Source organism: Pollicipes pollicipes, unplaced genomic scaffold (assembly GCF_011947565.3).
Source record: "Pollicipes pollicipes isolate AB1234 unplaced genomic scaffold, Ppol_2.1 Scaffold_2555;HRSCAF=2994_pilon_pilon_pilon, whole genome shotgun sequence".
NCBI classification, from domain to species: Eukaryota; Metazoa; Arthropoda; class Thecostraca; order Pollicipedomorpha; family Pollicipedidae; genus Pollicipes; species Pollicipes pollicipes.
The window spans coordinates 25,505,396-25,530,727 of NW_023596136.1; the positions used below are offsets into that span (position 1 = coordinate 25,505,396).

Genomic DNA, 25,332 nt, shown 5'->3' on the forward strand with positions numbered 1-25,332 from the left:
GCCGTTGTGTTCTTGTCGATCGACTCCGCACATGAATGGAACTCGTGGGGTAGTTACTGGAGGAATATTTAGTTCAGGAACAAAATATTTCCAAGCATGAACATTAGGCACAACGTTTATGAAGATAAATCCCCAAAATGATTTTGAAAAATCCCAAAAGACTGCCACGCTGCAAGCCGTGAAGCAGAGCCGCGTACCTGACACCTGGCCATCACATACACGCCGGGCCCCACCAGCCCACACTCTGCACTTGACCACGTCCCCACACACCGGCGAGCGGCGTGCAGGACAGCCTGTCGGGTCCCGCCCGGCTGACCCGGCGGCGCCGCCACCAGAGAAACCCCTCCGGTAGGCCGGCCGCCGCCTCGCCGCTCGAAAGCTCGGGAAAAGCAGCGCCAGGAGCGCGCCGTATAAAGGCACCGCCGGGAAAGCGAAGGCTCCATTCTGTGTTGGGACCGGCATCGAGACAGCCATGGCCTCCCTCAGACTGGTGAGTGACGAGTGGAGGCGGTGTCGCAGGGAAAGTGGTGGTGGCGGCCGCCACAGACGTGCTGACTGCCCTGAGTGGCGGCCGTGTTGGGAGCGGCCGATTAAAAGCCGCTGATGCTGAGTCTTCGCAACTGCAGCTCCAGGTTCTTGACGTGGTGGATGGCTTCCGGGGCTGAAGTCGCGGTGGCAGCTTGCCGCTGCGTCGAGCGTGGCGCGCTTTGTCCGTCGTGCTACTGAGAGCACGCGTCGGACGCGTACGCATCGACAGTGGGACTCTCTTCGCCCCCGCATGCTGTTCTCTGAGCTCTGTCCTTGTTCGTTTCTGGAGCCAAGCCAGACCCACTGCTGATGTCACATTTGGAGGCTTGTTGACCAAATACCAGCCCTTGCTGACTGCAGAATAGTTGCTCTTACCGCAACTTGTTAAAAATTGATTAGCCCACAGTGCGCACAGGAGTATGTGAAGTGCACAGGAACCTGTTTTGTTACCGCTTCGCACCGCAACATCATCTTTAACAGAACTTTAATTCGCGTCCGGGGTCATCACATTGCCAAACGGCAAAAGTTCACCAGTATGTTGTTATTACCCGGGGCCTTATGTCGGCCCCTGTCTGGTCACGTGATTAATAATGCTATACGCAGCCCAGCCCTAATGGTTACCATCGCCCCGTCAGTCGCTCTTCTCTCGCGCAGCGGATAACCCAGATGTGTTGCCTCTCGTCTGCAGATTGCGCTGGGCCTGCTGGCCGTGGTGGTGATCACGGAGGCCCTGCCCGTGCCCCAGTCGGTGGTTCCGGACGACGTGGCCGCCGGTGAGTGGATCAGACCCCGACCTGACGCTGACCTGGCACGACCCCTTCCCATTCTCACCACCTGACCGGGTCACAGAGGTGGCTCTCTAAAACCGAGACGGCGGCGCTGGCGGGCGGCGATGCGGTGGGCGATTCCATCCCGGGTGCAGGGGGAGAAAGCTGGCTGCTCCCAGGCAGCGGTCCTTCACCCCGTGATCCCTGACCTGCGCGACAATAACCAGCGCACGAGCGGCGAATTGAAGAACTCGATTCGCCAGTGGATTTCGCCAGGTATCAAGCCCCTGGGCGGGTTCATTGGACTACGTGTCGGTTCCACTGAACGCACAGCATCCTGGATAGCTGCCGGCACAATTTCAGATAATTTATTGGTGAAAATGTCAATGAAAGGCGCGCGATTGCCCACTCCTGATGTTTTCTCTCAGAAGAAACGTAACAATTCCCTTGAAAACCGCAGCATGATGTGCAAACATGTTCAGTGATGCATCTGTTTTTCGTGGTGTTGCTCACTATACCGTGCCAGTGCATAACCTCAAATGAAGTCCCGCTCTTTATTCTGGGGTAATACTTCTTGCATTCGTCATTTGGTTCGGTACACGAGAACTCTTGACTGAAACTAAAAATAGTACACCATTGCAAGGCCTTAACTGAACTACATGTTCATAAAATTTTTGAAATTGGAAGAACTAATGACCGCAACACATTGGTCGACTGCTCTGAATTGTCGCGCTATTCTGCCGCGAAGCAGCCGCCTGAGCTGCAGTGCTGAGCTGAGCTGAGCTGAGCTAAGCTGAACTGGCGCACGGATCCTCCTGAGCAAGCCCGTCTCCCACGGCACGTGTCCGTTTGTAGTCGCAATCATGAGCAGTCCCATCGCCTCCTGTGCTGGCCCGTTTTGCGAAAATCATTGGCCAAGTTGAGCAAAACTGTCCCCCAATCACGTTTGTTTTCACCACATTCCCTCAAGTCGTAAGTCGCGACACGAGCGTGATCCTGCGGCGATCAGAAGCGTGCCGCCGGCCGGGGGTCACGAGGTCGTGACCTCTGGCGGCTGACCCGTCGCCATGACGACAGCGCCGCCGCGCCGGGCTCGCCGCGCCCCGCAGCCTGGCCACGACACCGGCGCCCGCCCGGGTCCCGTCTATACCTTCTTGAAGACGGACAAGGACGGACACTTTGTGTGGGGCATCCGGCACCGCGCCGCAGCACGCCACAGCCGCTGACACCGGACTGACACCGCGCGTATGACACCGCACGGCATGACACCGCACGACACGCCGTGACACACCCCGGGCTCGCGGTACTCCGAACGACCCAGCCGCGTGACGGCCGGAACCCGCATGCCGGCCTCGGGCTCACGCGCATGCGAAGGTCTAGTCGCTTGCCAGCATAATTGGGCATGTTCTTGATGACTGCCATAAGCGGGCATGAGACGGCGGTTATGTACGGCTCTAAGCGGTCCGAACAGGGAGCGCGTCGCTTGCAGAGCTCAGCCTGACTGTGCCAGTGGCTGGTATGCACCACCTCGCTACCAATGTATCGCCTCTCGCCGATCTAGCGTTTCTCTGAACATGCAACTGGTTCGGTAGGATAGCATGGCTGGCTGCCCGCGCCCGCCACATGTCACGAGCTGTGCATCGCCACGTCCCTGCTCCTCGCACGCCTATCGCCGGCTCGCCGGCCACGCGGGCGGCGTCCATCTCTGCCCCCCCCCCCCTCGTGACGGACCGCTCCCTGGCGCCATCTAACGGGTGCTCCCCTTCTGGACAGGTGCGCCGGAGGAGGCCCGGCTGAAGAGGGAGGGCCCGCCCGTCCGCCTCCAGGCCCAGGCCCGCGACGACTCGTACGGACAGCCCGCCTACGCGCCGGCCCCCTCCTACCACCATAAGGGCGGCCCCGTCTACGTCAAGACGTTCGTCAAGACCGACTACGACGGCAACTTCAAGTGGGGCGTCAAGCACAACATCGAGAACAAGGGCTACCACTGAGGCCGGCGCGTGACGAAGGCGACGCTGTTGGTCGGAGGACGATTCGAGACGCGGTTTTGATGTTGGTGCGCACTAGTCGAGGTGTAGCTGAGGCGAAGGTCTAGCTGTTAAATGGTTCAACACGTGACGTCATTGCAAGGGGAGTGTGATACTGGCTGCGCGCTGTGAGATATTGTGTACAATAAGACCCTTTGTTATGGATAAGTTATTTCTTAATAAACTCTGAAAAACCCGTGGTTGTGTATGAACAACACGAAATGCGTTGTTGCCTCGCTGAAAAAAGGAGTTGTTCCAGAGCCCTAGTTTGTACCCGAGTCCAACTGTGAGTCTTAACACATTCAGCCCAAGATCAGTTGTTTCTTAGGGAAAGGCGCCGGAGAAGGACAGCTCTATTTCAGACTTCGAGATCATCAAGAAAAAGAAAATTGTAGGATGTGCACAGCCCGTCACACCTAAACCAAACAAATTGTGATGGTTATTTGCAACCTATATGTGAAATATGATTATTTCGCATGATATTGCCTCAATCCTGTCAGCACTCATTCACTTTCAAGAAAAATGCTGAACAAAAACGGTAGCGTGAATGCGATTGGACAGGACAGCAGCGACGGACCCTGGCTTCCTTCCGATATGGTAGACAGGCAGGACGCAAACGGACACAACACAAACGAACCACAAACCGCATGCATTCGCAGGACACAATCGGGTGGACAACGATTTGCAAGGGACAAATGGCAAAGACAGCGAGCAAACGGCAGGCAAAGAGGTCACACTCGAGTGGGCGCATATTTGCAGGAGACAAAGGACAAGCACGTCAGACAAACGACAAACGACAGGCAAGTACGTAGTCCAGTGGCAAACATTTGCGGAAAAGAAATTGGGAGTATGGCAGAAAAACGGCTGGCTACGACACAGCAAATCAGGCCAAACAGCAATCAGGAGACGCAGAAAGGTGTGAATGTAAACGGATATGGATGAGTCCACACAGACGAGAGGTGTGCGCATGTATGGCAAGGAGCATACTTACGGATACACATGGAGTTGACTCAGAAGGAAGGAAAAACACACGAGGTGGGGCACCGGAGATAATGATATTGGAAAATGTGGCACATAGACACAAAGTACTTCAAGTGACGCACACCGTCCCGATGGGGGTTATGTAACACGGACAGACAAAGCAATTCAAAGGCGGCTAGAACAAAGACGTGCGGGGCATGCACGGACATGACTTTGTGACTCAGTTGGCTGGGACATGGTCATTGGCGGTCAGACCGGTGGAGGTTGAGAGATGGAGAGAAGGACGAGAAAAACGCCTCCTTCCTCCCACCGTGCAAATTATGATGGCTCTCCTGCTGCAAATTCTGACAGCGCCCTTGGTCTCACACGATAGTTGTCCAAAGAAGACACTGTGCACGCTGTTCAACAACGCATGTTATTTACATGTCCGTTCACGGCCTGAATTTTCAAGCATATTGCCATACCGGCTGTGGACATACCACCAAGACAGAGTACAGGTAACGTGCTGTCCATGCGCGATGGGTATAGGCGTAGGACAAGGGGGACTGAGGGGCAGCTTCCCCCTCCGCCCGACTTTCAGACCGGGAGGAGGGGCACGGCCTCCCAACTGAAACTGAACAGGATAAGGTATGTTGCGAAAAGCACTAATGCTGCTGTGCAGTTCTGCCAAGACGGTATGCATTTTGCATGCCAGAGGAGTGAGCCGATCGGGGACCTGTGCAAAGAGTATTTACACGGATTGGAACCTCTAATAGACATCTTGAAGACATTTCGGTGCTGTTCACAATCCAGCCCTTCTTCTAAGACATAAACTCCTCCAGTTTCTGGGCTACACGCCTGCGAAAATGGGGAAAGGTATGTCGGGGAGACTATTTCAAAGCTACCTTGGCATTCATGACGTCATAATAACGTCATTCATATCCTGCGATTCCATAACTCATGCAGTGATCAAGGCCAAGAAGAACATACTGTCGAGGTGTTCATATCTGACGTTCGTTAGCGCGATTTCCAGACATAGCAGCCGTCAACTGGCTTTAAACTAATGTTGTGCAAGGCACGATGACGTAATCAAACCATGACACACTAACGAGCATATTTGCTAAACAGAAAACTGGGCTGTCTGGAGCAGTTTTTCACTCAGAAAGCGTACCAATAATAATAAGTGATCTCGTTTCATCATATCTTATGCTTGCTTTAATGTCTTCAAACGTGAAACACTCCCTTTAGCCATTCGGTCCCGATTGCAAATTTGCACAGGTGCTAAAATGATTACGTAAGCTCTATCTCTTAGCTTTTGTCGCCATGTGTAAGCTATTATGTGGTTTTAAGATACATATGCGTCGGGTTTATCTCATCGGATAATGACTGAATAAAAGAGGGGAATACCTAAGAATTGGGTAACCAATAAAAAGTGGGGCATAAAAACATTCATTTTCTTAGGGCGCATCGTAGTTGCTATGATCCCCAACAGCTAATACCTCAAACAGTTCAGTTTAACTTTGAGGCCCTGCGTCACTCATCAGCCATCAAGTGATCTCTAAATGGGCTTGCCGGCTAGCCGTCAGTGTGGGGTCGCTAGCCATCGTACCGAAATACGGTCAGATGCAACTAACTTAGACGAAGACAACGACAAGGCAAAGCTCGTCATGTTCTTTGCGTGCCCCAAAAATAAAACGGCATCCTGAAACCCTGGGTGCTATTGATAATTTTGTTCAGATCAGCTCAAGATCAGTACGTTATGTCGCTGGGTGACTCAATATCGTCATTTTGCCTGGGCATCTACTTAGGTGGGTAGTTGCCCATTAAATTCAAGGGGCTCTAGCCCCCTGCTTAACTTGGTTAAGAAGGCGACAACATATTTGGGAGGAAGTCGTTCGTGTATGTTCGGGAGCTAAATCTAGGCTCTAAATCTCTACATAAGCAAGCAAGGCTTTGAGTTTCCGTTGTTTCGGCGTTACGAATGTAAAGCTATCATGCTGGTAGTTATCGACCTTCGTAATACTGGAAGGTGCTAATAAGGCGATGCTATCAAGAGGGATGATCAATGATCAAGGTTTTAAGTTTGCTTATAGCCATGAGTGAAAATAGTAGCACAGAAATGTGATACCACGGAGCTCTACTTTAAAGCCCTGGACTGTCCCATGAAATCGCGTTGCAATTTGGCGCATCCCATGGCTTCTAAGAAAGCAGCTCCTTGATCACAAATGCACAGAATAGTGCGTGCATTGCCTGATCCACAGTCCTATGAGCGTATTCTAATCAAACTGTTCATCCTTGTCCGCGGAAATGGACACTTAAAGCTCCGGGTGAGGTCTGCTGCTCGTGCTGCACGTTCTCGATTTGACGCTACATTAAGTTCGCGGAGAAAATGTAGAAATGTAAGGCAGACAAACCGGTGCGTTTGAAACTCCCGTTTGTAGATGACAAACCGCGCAAACAGGTCAATGCCAACATTCGATGGAGCGGTTTGCACGACCTTAACGTGGCCTGGACTAACGATCCAAGTTTAAAAGTCTATGCTAGTGCGATTAGTGCTAGAGACCTCACGGTGCGCAGGTGGAGAAAGATTTGCTATGCATGTGAGCATTGTTTGTTACTTAAAGAACTGCCTTGTTTTTTATTTGTTGTAAGTTGCCACGACGTGAAAATTCGCGAGGAGCGGGTGCCTCAGGCGACGGCCATGGACAACCGAATTGCTCGCATTAGCTGCATGCCCACTAAAGCACGTCATAAATGCGATTTAAAGGCGTGAACATTTATGTGTCCGAGCTTTTCAAAACGTTCCTGGTAATCGGACCAAAACATTTAAACACTGACGTAATGACAACTTCATGAGTGCTCACGATCTGCAGTTTGCAGCTGTTTCCGTGCCGCATTGAGCGCACGAAAAGGGCGTCCCAATACATAGGTGCATGTAAACGAGAGTGGGATGTTTTGCCACGAGCTGTGACCCTGTGACACACGATCCAGCCCTTGAGGTCGTTCCCTACGTGATCACTGCGGCACAATTAAGCGAAAGACAATTCATGCTCGTAATGCGTGGTTTATCTGCTGACATCGCAAGGTGTGACATGTTGTTCGACACTGCTGTCACTGAGTAGCAGATCTGCGGTGCATGGCGAGCACTTTAAGTCACCAGGTTTGTATGGAATGCTCGTTCATGAACAAATACATGCATGCGAAGAACCCCGGATCGGCTCGCGTCAATTCTTGTTTTAATCCGTTTTTTTTTAGATGCACCAGAGGGTGATATCTCCATTACGACCAGGAGCGGAGATAGACTTGAACTTTGGGAGGCAATGAATTTCGCTTAAGGGCAATACATTTAATATTAGGCAAAAACAGTGTGAGATGAGATGTTTTCAGCTGCCTCATGGGCGAAAGAGTAGGTGTGGAGGGTGAGGCAAGGGGACCATCCCCCAATTTTTAAGTGAGGGGCAGCAGGCAACGATGTTGACCTCAGCTCCCCCCCCCCACATTGCAGTTTTCGGCCCCCTTTATCAAGCTCACGAGCCATCAAACCGCGCCTGGACAACAACTAGCAGCATCTTATCGTACCGTGTACGGCGAAGGGAGATATTTCGGGGCAAACTCTAAAAGTACTCTTGTACTAAAAGCTTCGTTTTGTCTTTTCATACTGTTTTGCCTGTCTGCTCACGGTCTCCTCAGAAATGGTTTGTGTATTTTGATATGGATACCTTATTAGTGTTTAACGCATTCCAGCCTGTCAAGCAAAAGCTAAGTTTCCATATCATGTCATCGTATCCTGCAACCTTCGCAAACTACCGCTACTACGCTAAGGCAGTAATGGAAATGCCGTGATCCGTGGGCGTTTGCCGTCGGCACCATGATGACTTTTCGCCTGACCGACGCGTCATTTCGGCATTTTATGAAACGCCGGGAGAATATCGGCCGTTTCAAGCAAACCTCGACTAAACCGGGTAGATCTTACGCTGTGAAGCTGTTTATATATTTGTTTTTGGGCAACCAGCAGTGTTGTTCATTGTGCTTGCGCATTATATGATAAAATGAAATATATTTACTCCTTCGCGCGTCAGCCACGTGGCATTCAGCCGTTTCAAATGCACGATTTATTTAAAGCAAGCTTTCAGGGGAACTAACAACCACTGATGCTGACAACGATGTTCATCCCTTGAGTTTGCGGGAGACATTTCTGAACGGTTTTGGTTTCAGGAACAGGGGATGACCAGGTGCGCTTGTCGAGCAGGGGCAAGCTGTGCAGCAACATTAATCACAAGTGCATTGTGCAAAAGTGCGAATGCATTGCACGTCCAATGCGTTTGTTTTGATGACACGATTCGGCGCCCTGTGTCAACAGTTAGGCTCGGGCAAACTGTGAAACTTGTAAGTCACACATTTGTAAAGTTTTGAAAGAAGAAGCTTGTCACCTTTCAGTATTGTCTTTGGGTGCTGCCTGTGTTGAGCCATGTCAGCCATGTCGCGGTGCGTGGTACCGCGCTACCATGGTACGTGGCACTGTATGAGTTGTCTTCAAAAACGCCTTAGGTTTTCTTGTGTAGCGTAGTCCAAGCAGTGTGTACGCATAACTGTTTCAGACTACATGAAGTCAATTTTGGCGGAAAAACTGCCTAAAACCGTTCGGAGGAGCCTTTCATGCGCCACCAAATACACTGGCGCCGTCATGCCGTATAATCGTGGAGACCCTTTCGCCCCCCCCCCCCCCCCCACCAACTGGCATGTGCTGGATCAATCAGCCTCCCCTGGGACTCAGCTCCAGGCGCCTGCCACGTGGGGGGTGGGGGGTGGGGTCGGCAGCCTGAACTACCCGGACACGACGGCGGGAACCGGCACAAATAAAATTATTTGAGTAATACCCCAACAAATGACCACTGAACCGCAACTTACCAACGACTGAAAAGCACGCGGCCGAAGTCTAATGAGCTGGTGCAATGGGTCCTGGCATGTCAGACTTGGGCTTAATGAGCAGTCTTGATCGTTTAATTGTACATCAAGCATACAATCACAATCCAAAGTATTCTTAGTGTGGTTTAATCAGCATGCATTTCAGCCGTCTCATAAAATGCCTAAAAATGGCATATACTCGTCAGGGAAATACAGAAGTAATGATGGTGATTACAGAAAATGTCCAGCCCGCAGTTCATTAGGCCTTTCAAATAACGATTACAATTTTCAGTCAAATAGCGTGCTAGTGATAGTTTTACGGAGGTTGCATGAAAAGCTGGCAATACATGAAAACTGAAATGTCAACTCTTTTCCTAAAATACGGGCGACGCTAAAGACCGACGACACATATAGGTACGCAACATGTTTAAAAACGTGTGTACCTACCTTTGTGCTTCTTACAACAACGGCTCAAGTCGCTTACTTTGAAGGGGGCAAGTGAACGCACGGTGGACCAATTCACAGCTGAGGCGGGCAGCTCCCGAAATCTACACACCAACAGGTAGTGGTGCTGATCCATAAGCACGCACCAAAACAGTCATACAATTATTCCGCAGTCGCGTTGTGGGTGGTGGCCGTCGCTGACGAGCGGCCGGGTCTGGGCTGTGGCCGCCGACGCCGGACGGCAGCAGGGCTCAGACAAGGCATAACCGAAACAGGGACCTTCATATCTGTGAGTTGTTTGTTGCAGGAGAAGTCCCATTTTCATGTTTTTCACATTGTTTTTGGCAGGCAATATTTGAAGGTTTACAATTTGTTGTTGTCCATAATACTGCGACAAATGCTTGAAATATTTTGCTTGAAATCTCATCTCCTGAAAAGTTATCGGCAGAATCATGGCACTTACAAAATATTGGGGCGGTAGGGGCCATGGGCTCGACTTAAAAATTCTGACCAGTCTTTGCATTGGTCTTATTTTGACACGTAAACTGCGGATTCAGGGGTCTTTCCAATGGACCAAAATGCCTAGCCAGTAGCATGATTGTGTCTCTTCACTGGAAACTTGCTAAGACGCCTTAGTAAGTTCAGGAAACTGAGAAGTCTTGTTTGCCGAACGCCATGGATGAGTTGAGTAGGTAATATTCTTCAAACAGTCGAAAACAGTTGCACGTGTATATAAAGTATAGCCACCGGGGCATTTTCCTTTCTCCAAAATGTGTCATGTGAAAGTGAACAAAGTCTTTCGTTCCCCCACCCCCCTCCCCCCCCCCCTACGGCCGCCGGAGCTGCTCTCCACAGGACAAGTGGAGCCTGCCCCCTCCCCCACTCTGAAACGTGCGTACGCGAACGCACCATCCGGCGTCTTTTTTGTCTTTATCTCACTTAGCCTGGTAACTTAGCCATAGTAGGCAATGCATGCCCGTTCCAGTGACACTAAATAACTGAATGTTTGATCCAGGTTCATGAAGCTTCTAGGCAACCTGAAGTAGGCATGTTACGGTGGTTGAATGGACGACTGCGGTGGCTAGGAAGGCGAGAGGTGCGTGGCAGATACTAATGTTGCTCTTATATCTGAAAAAGGCTAACATTGAGAGAATTGGTGGGAAAATGGCTCAAAGTTGCCCTCAGAATACGTCCCAAGACGGCTTTCTCACCGGTGAAGTCCCCCACAATGAAAGAAAACCAGCCATAGCAAATAGGGCTTCTTGAACGGCATCATAGAAAAGAATGGTTTAGCAGTGATCGAAGATGCATTCGTTGCCCAAGTTTTTTCCTTTACTGAGTTCTGACCCTTCTCCAAGTCGATTCATATTTGATTTTATACAGAGCACATTGACATCAGACTCATATAAGCGTAAAAATACCAAGAAGGTTACAATAACGTCAGTATATTGCGGATGGCAATCCCTTATCGGGTGACTAACAACGAATCATCCGGTGTCGTCTACCTTCAAAGGCCTACTATGCCACATAGCATGAGTAAGTCAAATTCATCACTAATTTTGAATTGTTGCGCCCAAATGAATTATTGATTTCCTTACCATTTTTCATGCAGCTTTCCGATTGCACTGATGTGCAGGCCCGGCATGGCCCATCAAACGAGTTGTATGCATTCCCTACATGTCTGTATTCGATAAAACCTGCGTGACATTCAACACGGTTTATCAAGACAGCTGCACACTGTGCCCTCTCACCTACGTGGGGAGTGCGTACGCCCTGTGAGAGAACGTTTTTTATCGTCGACGTGCCGCCTTCAGGACGTACATCAACAGCTCGATTGGACTTACTTTCATGTCCATCAGGTTTTGATGGACTTCCTAAAACTTCATTTGTGTGGACAATCTGGAAGTGCTATGGACATGTGCGAAAATTTACAGGAACCAAGTTGTTTCGGGATATTTAACCTGACATGAACAAAAACGTGACTACCTGGTCTCTTTTGACCCGTAAACTGGTCTGATAGACATTCCATTGAAATCACAGCTGCTCCATGATATCGTGAAGTATGTATTTAAGTAATTTTTTGTGCCACAAATATCCGTGATATCATGTCGTGTGTATTCGAGTGTTTCTTTTAGCTTCCGCAGTAGACATCTGTTATGTCCTGAAATTTAAAAAAATCAGTAAATTCGGGGCAAGTAAAATGTCAGGATAATTCAATTCACGCTCGCAAAATATGGCGTGTTTGAAAGATCCAGTGATTCGTTGATAGTCACCGCCGAAGGATCGCCATCCGAAGTACAGTGCTATCGTTTTGACCCACACAGTATGTTTGCACTTATTTGAGTCTGAAGTCAAGGTGTTTTGAAGGCGTAAACATATAGGTTTCATTCGATTCCCAGTGTTCATTCATGTCTATTGTGTGCACGGGGGCTATTGACATTGTGTTTAGAATAGGCTTTTGCCTATTAAATTAATGGTCATTCATTGAGTTAATGATGTGTTAAACATAGTAGAAGTTATTGCATATTTATAGGCGGTACATTTCACAGAAATGTGAATGCTTATGTTCATTTCACTGTAGGCTTCAATCTAACAATTTAGCTGCAGATGCCTTACGCTGCTGAAGAAGATAATAATTTGGTTTGTGGTGCCGTCTTTTTCAATACGATTTTTCTGGTACTCCTGCATGTCCAATGCCCTCTTTTGTTTGGGCTATTTTTACGCGATTGGAGTGAACGCCCCGGGACCAATGTAGTGTGTTCCTGATAGGGAAAGGTATTTCATTTAGGGTCATTGACCACAGTTCGTCTTGACTTGTATGTTCTTGGAGGTGAATCGCTTGAGCTGTAACGCTTGTGTTTGGTGTGCGTGAAAGTCCGTGTCTTTTCACGTGCCTTCTCAAACGTCGTCTTTGCGTTGTCTTGCAGAGCATCTACGGAAGAGCGGAACTATGGGGTCCACTCAGCAGTTCTCACTGAAATGGAACAAATACCAGCGAAATTGGGACAATTACTTAACGAAGCTATTAAGTAGTCACTTGTTCAGCGATGTAATGGTTGCTTGTGACGGTCAAGTATTTCAACTACATCGAATAGTGCTTGCATCATGCAGCTCCTACTTTGAGAAGACTCTGCAGGTAAAACATCACATCATTATTTTGTGATGTCCATCAAAGTGTATTGTGGCTTTGGAATGTGTATTGATCAGAATGTAGATGATTTTGATCAGACCTGAGTTGCTGTTTTTTATACAGGTGAGTAGTGTAATGTTTTACCTGACTGTGCCTTTTGGATACCTCCAGGCTTAATTATTTAATGTAGTATGCAAAATGCTCATATGTTTACATGCTTATGTATGTTATAAATACATAGTATGTGTTCCTACTTTCTGAGTTGGCTATCTTTTACACTTGACTTAGTCATGAACATCAAGTCAAACATGTTGGCCAGGAGATTTCTGTGCACACAGTGTATGCTCTGATTGCTTCCAGGTGTTAGGGCACATGATCACTGATTGTGTTGGTATCTTAACTAGCCAACACTATGAACCAAAATTTGGCAGGGACTTAGAGCCTATTTTTTTAAGCAATGATGTGTTACTTCATTATCACATGCATGTATTTTTTCAAATGTTTTGTTAGATGTGCTGCATGGTCTAGTCTCTACTCATGATTATACACTGAAACTTGGCTTGATGTTTCAGCATACACATTTTCTTGCATTTTTTCCCGAATTTTGTAATGACTGCATGCTGCTAGTGGAAATATTGGGCCATATTTTTGGTATGATTATTTAGTCTTTATTCAGGAATATCTAAGTATCATTATTTGCTGCTTGATTTCTAGTGGAATGTGGCTCAAAGAAACAAAATATGGGATGTGCATATGGATGCCATTATGTTCTGTGCTGTATCCAACAATTGAATCTATCAACTGCATTGAATACTTAATGCTATGATGCATGGTGACATTCAAATCTGTTACTGAATTGGAATATAGTATGTGCCTGTACCATCTCTTAATTCAGGTACTTGGAGTATGTTTGGATAATATTACAAACTGGCAAAGTAACACCAATGTTGACCATTCTTTTTATTTGGTCAGGAGGCTTGGAGCACTTGTCCCAGAAAGTGACTAACAAAAGAAGCATGCATAAAAGGTGTCCCTTATGGCATGGCTTTGTTGTCAAACACAGGATGGAAGTTCTGTCAGGACATGTAATATATTATTTATGTGTGCATTGTTTATTAGATGACCTAGGTAGCATGCATTGGCCGCACACAATATTTGCACCACTATGATATCCAGGAACAGTGTAACGTTGAATTGCATTTTGGCATGATTTGTGCACTTATTGTATGCACTGAGTCTTTCCTTATATTTGAAGTGACTTGAGTTTCCTTAAGTTGCTATAATGGAGTGAGACTGAATATTTTATAGAAATGACTTTGGGTTTGGGTACACTGATTATGACATGTTGCAAAGACCTGGTCTGCACTTACCCAAGATAACTGCTTCAGTTCCATAGACAACATTTGCAGGGCACTTTGAACATGGTATATAATGTAATTTTGTGCCTGCCGCCTTTCCTGACTCTTGGCCAGCTGCCAACATCAAAGCCAAGCTGTGTGTGAGCAGTTCCTGACACATAAATCCACATGTCTGGCACACTTTGTTCGGGGTGTTTGAGGCTTTCTCAATATTGTGGCAAGGATGTCGGCACTATTCTAGACTAAAATTGCTTTGCTCTATGTGAGTAGTGATGCTTATACTGAATCCAGCAGACCAATGGACAGGACTGGATAGGCTCAATTAATTGATACATTAATTAATTGGAGAAAGGAGGAAAGCTCAGAATATGGTAGCCACTGCTTCAAAATCACCAGCACTTACTCAAGCCTTTATATTTTCACCATCTTGCAGAAGTGAAGCTTGACAGTCAGATCCACTTGTAAGGGAACTAGCAAACCTATTTCAGCTGTGTGTGGCCTGCATCTTCATGTGATACCACCCTGCCTGGCACATGGCTGGTATGTGCAGGGCACTGTGGCTTGCGTGGCAGGGGGCCAGCATGTGCATGACGTGCCGACCTGCGTGACACCGCGCCCGTGCCGCAGAACATCCCGGCCAAGGAGACGCCGATCGTCATGCTGAGCGAGATCACCGAGCTGGAGATGCGCACCCTGATCGAGTTCATGTACTGCGGCGAGGCCACCATTGACCAAGCGCAGCTGGAGGCCCTGCTGAAGGTGAGGGCGGCTGATCTGGACGAGGCCAGGACCCAGGTGCTGGCTGCTGCTTCATGCTGGGTTTGATGTCCAGGCTATGCAAAGGTGTATCCGTCCTGGTCGTGAAGTGAGTGTTGTTGCAGAGCACTTTGAAAAAAATGGATGATGCAATTAATGGAGATATTTTGGAGATCTGTACATGATCATCTGGAATGTCAAAAGGTGTCGCACACTGTGTGTTTTACCCTGGTACTGTATGTGCTTGGCCTTCATAATCCATGCTGCAGTCTAAAGGCAAAAAGGCTTCAGTGTCTTCAGATTTCGAGCTATGTATGATAATTTGATGTGTCACGGAAAACTGCATGTTTTGATGAGATTTCACAATTTTTAAAAATCGGCATCCAAAAAATGCTGAAGGTTTGTTGCAAGACATGTATCAATATGTAGTTCACTTAAGCTGAAGAATGTTTTTCTTGAACGATTTACCTGATGGTGCTTAGTCTTTTTCGCCTCTGGATGGCAGCGCGGGTAGCAGCTAATTCCGGACGAGGCTGCGCCAGGACACTATTGCCTATCATTGATTTGCACGAGTCAGTTAGAAATACTTGGAAAGGTGGATGTCAAAAGTACTGAAGTATATGTGTCATTAACATTAGCATCGTGCAATGTGCATGTCAAGTGACTGTGATACTACCGACCAAACTCACTGTTGATTTTGGGGGATTCGCGACGTAATGTTGAGGTCAGAATTTCGGACGCGGAGTGGTGTTCCCCTCATTAACCCCAGATGACCGTGTGGGGTCAGAGTTGTCAGGGTAGTCATCGAAGTCACACGTGACCTAGCCTCAACCTTCTCCGAATTTGCGAGTCCCTTCCCTTTCTTTTGGCGGGCGGTTATGACCCGTGGCGAAAGCTTGTCAAACTCCACCCCCGTATTCCTTCCGAGATGGTGTTCATGTGCGCATCTGCGCCTGTAGGCCGCAACAGTGTGACTGTGAGCGGCGAGGCACGGCTGCGAGACTGGGTGTGTGGCGGGCCGCTGGCTGACGTGGGAGACGGACAGGCTGGCGGGGACAGTCAGCGGGGATGCCACCCCCGCCACACCCGCCGCCCCGCCGCCGCCGCCGGATAATGGCGCGTCGGAGGAGGGGGGGGGGGGGGCTGGGGAGGGGCGCTCCGATTGGCGCATTCCGATGGGACGTCCGTGCAGTCCCTGCGGGCGGGCGGTGCGCGGTGGTCCATTGTGCAGGACGGCCTCGGAAGGACCGTGTCTTTATACGCGGTGCGGATGTTTGGCGCGCGCCCTACAGTGTGATGTGGAGGCGGTGGTCAGGCGACGGAGTCCCAGCAGCCGGTCGCCGGTTCGGACGCGGCTGATTGGTGCGGCTGGGACGTGGAGTCCACGCCACCCGCCGCCGCCGATTGCAGGCTGGCAGACGCCGCCGGACTGTCCCAAGATGTGTCGGAAACGATGCGAATTGAGTCCTGATGCGCGGTTGTGATGCAGGCTGTTCCGTGTTCCACAAGTTTTGTTGTAACTCGTCAGCTCCAGCATTGTGCCGCGAGACGTGACCAGACTGATTGAGGGCGGACAGAGCACGTGACTTGATTGGGCGAACGGGCCGGCTGGCCGTCGGCGCCGTCAGCGTAGCTGCCGCCACCTGCCGTGTTTTGTGCGTGTCTTCTGCGTCCGCTGTGTCCACTGTGTCCTCTCCACCTGGTCCCGGTACTCTGCCCGAGGGCAAGGCGATGTCTCGACGACTGCTGTAATGAGTCGGCACAATATCCGCTCGGTGCATCACCGTCGCTGTACAGCCGGCACCGTACATCGTCGCACACCCTGGCGCACAGTCGCCGCTCGCGCACCATGTGCCGGTGATGTCATGGTTCCCAATATAGCGGAGCTCGTCATGTGCAGAGGGCTTGAGTCCTACAATTTAATTTGTTCTGCGGCGTGTCGGAACTGGAAACGTAATGTCCCAGCGGGGTCGTAAAGCGTAAAATAGCTTGCGCTGAGCGCATCAAGGCGGGATGGGCCATAGTTGGAGTGCTGCGAAGTTGGACTGAGGTTGAATGGCGCGCGCCGCCCCAGATATTTCGAGTTCAGCGTAGTGTTCCTTATTCTTCTTCACAAACTGCTTTCCTGGTATGCACTCAGATTGGAGCAGCTGTGCCGAAGTGGCTCAGAATGAATTTTACAGCGATAATTCTGATTTCATGGATGGTTTCAAGGAGCATTTATGCGGAAAAAGCGTCGTAAAGTTGGAAAGTATGCTGCATGTTAAAGCAATGATTCCAGTTGGTGGATAGTTCTGTCGCGATTTTATGAAACAATATGCATGTACGTTTGTGAACTAAAATTGCAGGATAGTTGCCACGCTCGATGTTGAGTCTGCGATGTGCTATTCGGAGGAGATACCAGTGAATTGTCATCATGTGAAATCATTATGCATGTGAAAATCACCAGTGAAATCATTATGCATGTGAATTGATGTCACCACTTTAATAATCGATGTCGACACGTGCAAATAGGTGGGCTGAAAGCTTACCTTTTTACGCGCCGTGCAAAGAAAATCGTGCATCGGTGGCGCGGTAAAAATGGGTTTTTGTGGCAATTTTGACACCTCCCTCTCGTTTTAAAATATTGCATACACTCCTGGGAGACAAGGAGGCCCTTGAACTGCTTACCCACTTTTTAAGATACACCAGCTTACCATTATTCCGCCTTGAAGCCAAATTTGAGAGTATTATGACAGTGAATCGTATTGTATAAAAAAAACAAGCAATTGTCGAATAATGCTGTGCGCCACGGCAATTGCAGATTTATCACTTCCCTCCGCTCAACATTGCCAGTGATGGTGTCATTGATTGGTCAACACTATTTGTAGCAACGCATTTGAGCGATTACATGTGCGCGTATTTGCCCCCAGGCGGCTGAACGGCTCCAGATCAAAGGTCTGGTGAAGTCGGACGGCGACGAGGACTCCGAGGACGGCGAGGACAAGGAAGACGAGCCGCCGGAGGAGGAGGAGGCCGGCCGCAGCTCGCCGCGTCCGGCCGAGCGCGAGCCGCGGTCCGAGCCGCGCCCCACCGTCATCGCCACGCCGCCGCCGCCGCTGCAGCCGCTGCAGCCGCTGCAGCAGGCTCTGCCGACGCTGCCGGCGCTGCCGACGCTGCCGACGATGCCGACCCTGCCAGGCTCCGGCACGGTGAGTGTCGGGACGGACGAACGGCGCCCGGTCGCTGGTGGGCGGCGATCGGGGCGAGTCTGCAGCGGTCTCGGGGTCAGTGACCTCGGACCGGCGAGGGTTCTGACAGCGGCGAGCTGCGCGCGTGAGCCCGCGGCTCTGCAGGGTGCCGTCTCCCGCCCGGGGCGTCCCCTGTCGCCCGAGCCGGGTGACACTACGTCGTCCGCCGGCTGCCGCCGTGCTCGGCGTCGGCGCCCGTCATCTGCGCCGGCGCGGCCGAGCGTCGGCGGCCGGGCCGTCTGGCTGGCGTCGTCAGCCGGCAGGAAGCCGTCTAAGAGCGGGCAGCGCGCGCGCTCGCGCTCGGCCCGCTCTCGGTCACGATGTGCCGCGTCATGGCCGGCCGGCCAGTCACGCCGCTGCCGGCGGCCGACAGGCGAGCCGATGAGCCGACCGCGCCGGCGTCACCCGTCGGCGTCACCCGGACCCGGGGGAGGGCCCGGGCTCCCGCGGCCGGGGAGAGGGGTTCATATGTCGCTCCGGCTAGGGAGAGGTACTGGGCGTGGGGCGCTGGTGCCGGAACGTGTGGTGAAAGTGTCGACTGTGCTCAGGAAGTGTGACGGTTTCTCTTTGGTCTGTTGTCGCACGCTCTGTTCGAGTCCAGTCGTTCGGATTCGTCGTGGCTGTGGGACGTGATAGAAGTGGATGGAGATCATGGAGTAACAGCCGGAGGGGTTTGCCTGATACACTCGTAGGAGTAAACACTAGGTTGTGGATGAGGTTAGCTATAAGGTGTAAATGACTTATCATTCTTCGGTTTCTTCGGGACCATCCCAATTCCCAGGTGTTTTGCCTGCTTTTTAAATCACCATCAGTTGGTGGTCGTACTGCATTACGTGACGCTCATATGACAAAGATGTGAAGCACAGGTGAACTTGACGCCATTAGAACATAATTTTGACGCGCTGGTTGCGGTGCTTTTGCGAGATCACCAGAATGTTTTGGGCTCCCGAGCTATTGTCAGGGTTTTAGGTCTTGCATTTTTACTTTGAAGCGATGGATTACGTTGGAGACATTCCCGTGATAGGGATAGTTACTGAACCCTTAATACGCTGATGCGTCGGCACAGCATTTATAGCTTCGTTAGTCACGTGGATTAGAACATTGCTTTACGAGTGTTTAAAGACGCGCAAGACAAAACGACATGCAACCCGCTACATGTTGTCAGTCTGACTCCCGCGTCAAGCCCAGCATGTGTCAAGGCCTACATGTATATGTTGGCAGGTTTTGAGTGGAGTTTGGTAGCTTTATGTGATATTATTGTGCTTCCAATGTTTCCCCACACTTGTCCTTCTTTTCTTTGTCTGGAGTCCCCCCTTTATTGAGCCCAAACCACCACAAGAAGCTGAAACCAAAAAGGCAGGCGTGGTTTGGTAGATCTGATGGTCGTCTCGACGACTGCTGCGAGCCTCGCTGATGCGGTCATCTCTGACGCAACGCTGTCCGGCAGGCGGCGTTGCTGGCCGAGTTCGGCCGGGAGGCATCACCGGAGCGTCATGACGCGTCGCCGCGTGCCTCCCTGGCGCCGCCTCATGTCTCGATGGCGTCGCCACACGTCTCGATGGCGTCGCCACACGCCTCGCTGGCGCCGCCACACGCCTCGCTGGCGCCGCCCACACGTCTCGATGGCGCCGCCACACGTGTCACTGGCATCGCCACACGCCTCGCTGGCGTCGCCACACCCCTCGCTGGCGTCGCCACATGGCGCGCTGGCGCCGCCGCGCGACGCGCCCGAGGTCCTGTCGGGCGCTTGGCCGGCCGCCGCCGCCTCTGCTGCCCTACCAGAACGGCCACTTCTTCCTGCCTGGCATCGCCGACCCGCCCGGCTTCGGTGAGTGTCCGTACAGCTGCAGGAGAGCTTGTCTCTGGGGTGCGAGAAGCAGTGGACAGTGTGCAACGACGCATAAGGCCGCTGCGGTGCGTAGAGTCAGTATCGAGGGCTTGTGTTTTGCCTCGTTCTGGAGCCGCGCCATCACGTGCGTCACCCGCCGCGCTATGCCACGTATGTATAAAGGTCGAATCGCGGAACTCACGATGAGTGTTGTTTGGACCGTAACAGCGGGAGTTGGATGCCGGCCGGCCGCGGCGCCTTCTCGCCGTGCCGCGGACTCACAGTCGGCCGGCGGTGTGGCCTGTCTGTCCGTCCGTCTACCCGCCCGCCCGCCGCCGGGCCCGCTTTGTCCGACAGGTGCAGCGCTGGCTGTTTTGTGTGCCGCCCTCGCGTGGTTTGACCGAATCTGTTTGCTTAGCCCCGGCCGATCGGCTGAGTCACGCCCGCTGGGGCTCTCAAACTGCTCGAAGCCGCTCGGCGGGGCCCTCAAAGTGGCAGGGCCACGTTGGCGGGGTCTTAACGAGACAACAAATGGTACCGGCCCTGGGTTCTCAAACTAGCCAGTGTCGCTGGCCAGGGTGTGAAGCTGTCTGGATTGTACTGGTTTTGGGCCTCGGTGGTGACAGCGTCTTTAACACGGCGCAACGGCGTCTTTATCATCAGTCTCCGCCAGTCAAGACCGGTGGATGTCTCCTCCCTCCCCTAGATAGCATTGTCGATGCGTTGGAACGTTGATAAATGGCGTGCCGTGAAAGTTAGCAAAGCTGGCTATATATTTTGTTGCTCATGTGAAAAATATTCCCAGGTCATTGCATTTCCCTGGATACAATGCTGTCTGTGAAGGCGTGCAAGACCGTTTTTATGACATGGTTTTAGGTATCGTTGGCATGGAGTGGTGTGGCGAGTACTTTAATTAAATCGAATGAGAATCACCGAGCGTGCGGGTCATTTTGGATGGAGCAATGACCTTTTCAAAGTCAAGCGACATAAGTGACGAATGATGGCACTCTCCGACCTCAGGGGGTTCCTAGCCAAGTTTCTTCGCACCCAGTCTTATCCACGGCGCAGTTGTCATCCCTCTCAGCTAGAAATGAGGCTGTTTTATTCCCGAGAGATGTATTTACCACTTTGTTTTTAAGCTCCAATGTTTACGTGGCCTCTATGGCCACCGTTTCGCCTCTGGGTTAAACCGGACGTCGTTGGAGCCCGGGCTCTCCACCGGGTGTCTGCTTCGTGACTTCGCTCAGTTTGGGGACGCTTGCGAAGGGGTGCCCGCCCCTCCTCCCCTGCCAATGATTCCAGCCAGAATAGCTGCCGCGCGGCGAGGGTGAAAAACCGGCCGCGTCATGCCGGCTACGGCTCACAAAATACTGGCACGGCGCTGCTGGTGCGGTATCTAACTTGGCGCATTGCGCCGCCACCGGAAGGGTTTCGCGAAGCGCACGGATGCCGGGGGGCCCGATTTAGCGTCTCGCAGCTCACACGGGCTGTTACCGTTGAGGGATTATGTACCGGCGCATCGCTTCTGGTCGGCGGAGCGTCGTGTGGAGCTCCGCGTTGTTGCGGGCGGCTCCAAGCCGGATCACCACGGCTGTGCCGGGTCCGTCTACCACAGTACACCGTTATCACCGTGACTGACACTTTTGCTCGGCTTACAAGCGTTGCAAGACAGCCATTGTCCATGTCAGCGCAAACACGAACGCTGATGAGCTTTCCTTGTGCCGGCCTGTATGCACTGGTGGCATGAGTGGCCCCGGTCCTGATGCTGTCAGTGACCCCGGCGCTGGTGACGTGAGTGACCCCGGTCCTGATGCTATCAGTGACCCCGGTGCTGGTGACATGAGTGACCCCGGCGCTGGTGACTTGAGTGACCCCGGTCCCGATGCTGTCACTGGGCCCGGCGCTGGTGACATGAGTGACCCCGGTCCTGATGCTGTCAGTGACCCCGGTGCTGGTAACATGAGTGACCGCAGTCTTGGTGCTGTCAGTGACCCCGGTGCTGGTAACATGAGTGACCCCCGTCTTGGTGCTGTCAGTGACCCCGGCGCTGGTGACATGATTGACCCCGGTCTTGGTGCTGTCAGTGACCCCGGCACAGGTGACATGAGTGACCCCGATCCTGTTGCTGTGAGTGACCCCGGTGCTGGTGACATGAGTGACCCCGGTCTTGGTGCTGTCAGTGACCCCGGCGCTGGTGACTTGAGTGACCCCGGTCTTGGTGCTGTCGGTGACCCCGGTGCTGGTGACATGAGTGACCCCGGCGCTGGCAACATGAGTCACCCCGGCGCTGGTGACATGAGTGACCCCGGCGCTGGTGACATGAGTGACCCCGGTGCTGGTGACGTGAGTGACCCCGGTCCTGGTGCTGTTAGTGACCCCGGCGCTGGTGACATGAGTGACCCCGGTGCTGGTAACATGAGTGAACCCGGTGCTGGTGACATGAGTGACCCCGGCGCTGGTGACATGAGTGACCCCGGCGCTGGTGACATGAGTGACCCCGGCGCTGGTGACATGAGTGTCCCAGCGCTGGTGACATGGGTGACCCCGGTCTTGGTGCTGTCAGTGACCCCGGTGCTGGTGACATGAGTGACCCCGGCGCTGGTAACATGAGTGACCCCGGCGCTGGTAACATGAGTGACCCCGGCGCTGGTGACATGAGTGACCCCGGCGCTGGTGACATTAGTGGCCCCGGCCTTGGTGCTGTCAGTGACCCCGGTGCTGGTGACATGAGTGACCCCGGCGCTGGTAACATGAGTGACCCCGGCGCTGGTGACATGAGTGACCCCGGCGCTGGTGACATTAGTGGCCCCGGCCTTGGTGCTGTCAGTGACCCCGGTGCTGGTGACATGAGTGACCCCGGCGCTGGTAACATGAGTGACCCCGGCGCTGGTAACAAGAGTGACCCCGGCGCTGGTGACATGAGTGACCCCGGCGCTGGTGACATTAGTGGCCCCGGCCTTGGTGCTGTCAGTGACCCCGGTGCCGTGACGTGAGTGGCCCCGGCCTGGTGCTGTCAGTGACCCCCTGCCGTGACGTGAGTGCCCCGGCCTGTGCTGTCAGTGACCCCGGTGCCGTGACATGAGTGGCCCCAGTCTTGGTGCTGTCAGTGACCCCGGTGCCGTGACGTGAGTGGCCCCAGTCTTGGTGCTGTCAGTGACCCCGGTGCCGTGACATGAGTGGCCCCAGTCTTGGTGCTGTCAGTGACCCCGGTGCCGTGACGTGAGTGGCCCCGGCCTTGGTGCTGTCAGTGACCCCGGTGCCGTGACATGAGTGGCCCCAGTCTTGGTGCTGTCAGTGACCCCGGTGCTGTGACATGAGTGGCCCCAGTCTTGGTGCTGTCAGTGACCCCGGCGCTGGTGACATTAGTGGCCCCGGCCTTGGTGCTGTCAGTGACCCCGGTGCCGTGACGTGAGTGGCCCCGGTCTTGGTGCTGTCAGTGACCCCGGCGCTGGTAACATGAGTGACCTCGGCTCCCCGTGCGGCAGGCACGTCGAAGCGCAACACGCCCGACTCGCCGCACGTGCTGGCGGCGCTGCAGCAGATTTCGGCCGGCCTGATTACCGTGGCGGAGGCGTCCATCCAGTACGACATCCCCATTCCGACGCTGTACGTCAACATGCGGCGCCAGGGTGTCAAGGCGCGCGGACGCGTCGGCATGGCAGGTACGTGGGACCCGCCGCGAAGGTCTGTCGTGCCCCGCCCCGTCCCACCCCTGCCCCTGCCCCTGCCCCTGCCCCTACCCCTACCCCTACCCCTACCCCTACCCTACCCTGCCCCTGCCCTGCCCCCGCCCCGCCCCCCCCGCCGCCGCTGTCTCCGCCCACGGGCAACGGGGCACAGCTACATTCATTCATGGGGTGTCAAGTCTCTATTTGTTTTTGACCTTACAGAGTTTTTGGTGTTGAACACTACAAACGCATGCGATATGATGGGTATAACTTGTTTAGTGTCGAGAAGGCTGCGCGAATGAGCTATTGCATTGGATGATGGCCTTTTTTAACTTAGTGAAGCTCAACATGGTCGTGTTTTGAAAGCATTTTTGTGTAGACGCCCTGTTGTGTTTGGCAGCATGTCTTTTACGTGCGTCAGCAGTTAAAAATAATATTGATAATGAATTGCTTGACTTGAATACAGAATCGCCACCTGGTGCGTCTTCCATTCTGCTCCTGCTGCTGATCTCTCCCACCCTGTGTGCTGGTGCTCGTCCATGCCTACCCTCTCCCTCCCACCCTGGGCGCTGCTGCCTCTCCCCCTGCACTCTCCCTCCCCCTGGGCGCTGCTGCCCATCCTGTTCTCCCTCCCACCCTGGGCATTGCTGCTCCTCCCCTTGCCCTATCGCTCTCACCCTGGGCGATGCTGCTCCTCCCCCTGCCCGCTCTCCTCCCACCCTGAGTGCTACTGCTTCTCCCCAGTCCTCTCCTTCCCACCCTGGGCGCTGCTGCTCCTCCCCCTGCCCACTTCCTCCCACCCTGAGTGTTACTGCTCCCCCGTCCCCGCGCGCTCCCTCCCATCCTGAGTGCTACTGCTCCTCCGCCCTCGCCCGCACGCTCCTACCTGGTGCTGCTGCTCTCCGCTGCTCACTGTGCGTCCGTCCCTCTCGGCCGCCAGGGAAGCGGAAGCCCCGCGGTGTGATGAGCGCCGAGATGCGGGACGCCCTGGAGGAGATCCGCTCCGGCACCATCACCGCGTCAAAGGTGAGTGCTGCCCACCGGCCGGACGGTGCGCCGCCGGCGCCGGCCTGTCGGCCCCTGCTGGCGGTCAGCCGGGGCTGCCGTCGCCGCTCGCCCTGTCGGAAACCTGCCGGGACAGATTGTGGTCCTGTGAAATCCGGTGTGTGTAGAGCACTGTTGGAGTGACCAAATTCAGTGGAAGGCTTAAATAACTGGGCTTCAGATAGGCCCTGCGTGTGGAGGTTTAGGCATGTTTGCTAATGTGCTCTGGCCTCGCTCATCGAATGTGAGAGGGCACGGCAGTGACAGTTATCACTGTTTTACTCCCACTCATTACATCATTACATCACTGTTTTACTCCCTTGCCGAAAGGAATACGATGCGCGTCTTGGCGCGCCGTTTCGGAGGGCGTCAACGGCCACTGTGGTTAGGGGTGCTAAGTGGCCGCGGTATAACAGGGGTTTCGAACCCGGCCGCCGCACGTGGGAGCCGATGGCGCCAGCGACTCAGCCATGGCGCCCCTCTGTTCGAAGCGATCGCTGCCACTGTTATGACGTAATGGCCGGCTCAATGATGATGCGCCTCTCCCACTCCAGGCGTCCCGCAAATACAACATTACTCTGCCGCGGCTGGTGTCGTGGATGCGCAAAACCGGCGTCAAGAGCGCCTACGCCAAGGGCCCTATGCAAGCACCCGAGCCGCGCCTGGCATAGTGCGCTGTCTGGCGGC

At 52.9% G+C, this 25,332-nt stretch overlaps 2 protein-coding genes across 3 annotated transcripts; both read left to right on the forward strand.

Annotated features, from left to right (window-relative positions):
• Positions 1-415: 415 nt before the first annotated feature.
• LOC119109437 (uncharacterized) lies at positions 416-3,519 on the forward strand. The gene is made up of 3 exons (XM_037233058.1): positions 416-490; positions 1,217-1,301; positions 3,069-3,519. The coding sequence occupies exons 1-3, from the start codon at positions 473-475 to the stop codon at positions 3,284-3,286; spliced, it is 321 nt and encodes a 106-aa protein (XP_037088953.1). The 5' UTR covers positions 416-472; the 3' UTR covers positions 3,287-3,519.
• Positions 3,520-12,324: 8,805 nt separating this feature from the next.
• LOC119110042 (protein bric-a-brac 2) lies at positions 12,325-25,324 on the forward strand. Of its 2 annotated transcripts, XM_037233790.1 has the most exons (6): positions 12,325-12,406; positions 12,559-12,767; positions 14,747-14,878; positions 17,788-18,066; positions 19,553-19,933; positions 23,419-23,590. In XM_037233790.1, the coding sequence occupies exons 2-6, from the start codon at positions 12,582-12,584 to the stop codon at positions 23,488-23,490; spliced, it is 1,050 nt and encodes a 349-aa protein (XP_037089685.1). In that variant the 5' UTR covers positions 12,325-12,406; positions 12,559-12,581; the 3' UTR covers positions 23,491-23,590. The 2 variants fall into 2 exon arrangements, with proteins under 2 accessions (XP_037089685.1, XP_037089691.1); XM_037233796.1 differs by lacking the exons at positions 12,325-12,406; positions 12,559-12,767; positions 14,747-14,878; positions 17,788-18,066 and adding exons at positions 24,542-24,627; positions 25,200-25,324 and having other exon boundaries at positions 19,737-19,933; positions 23,419-23,595.
• Positions 25,325-25,332: the final 8 nt, after the last annotated feature.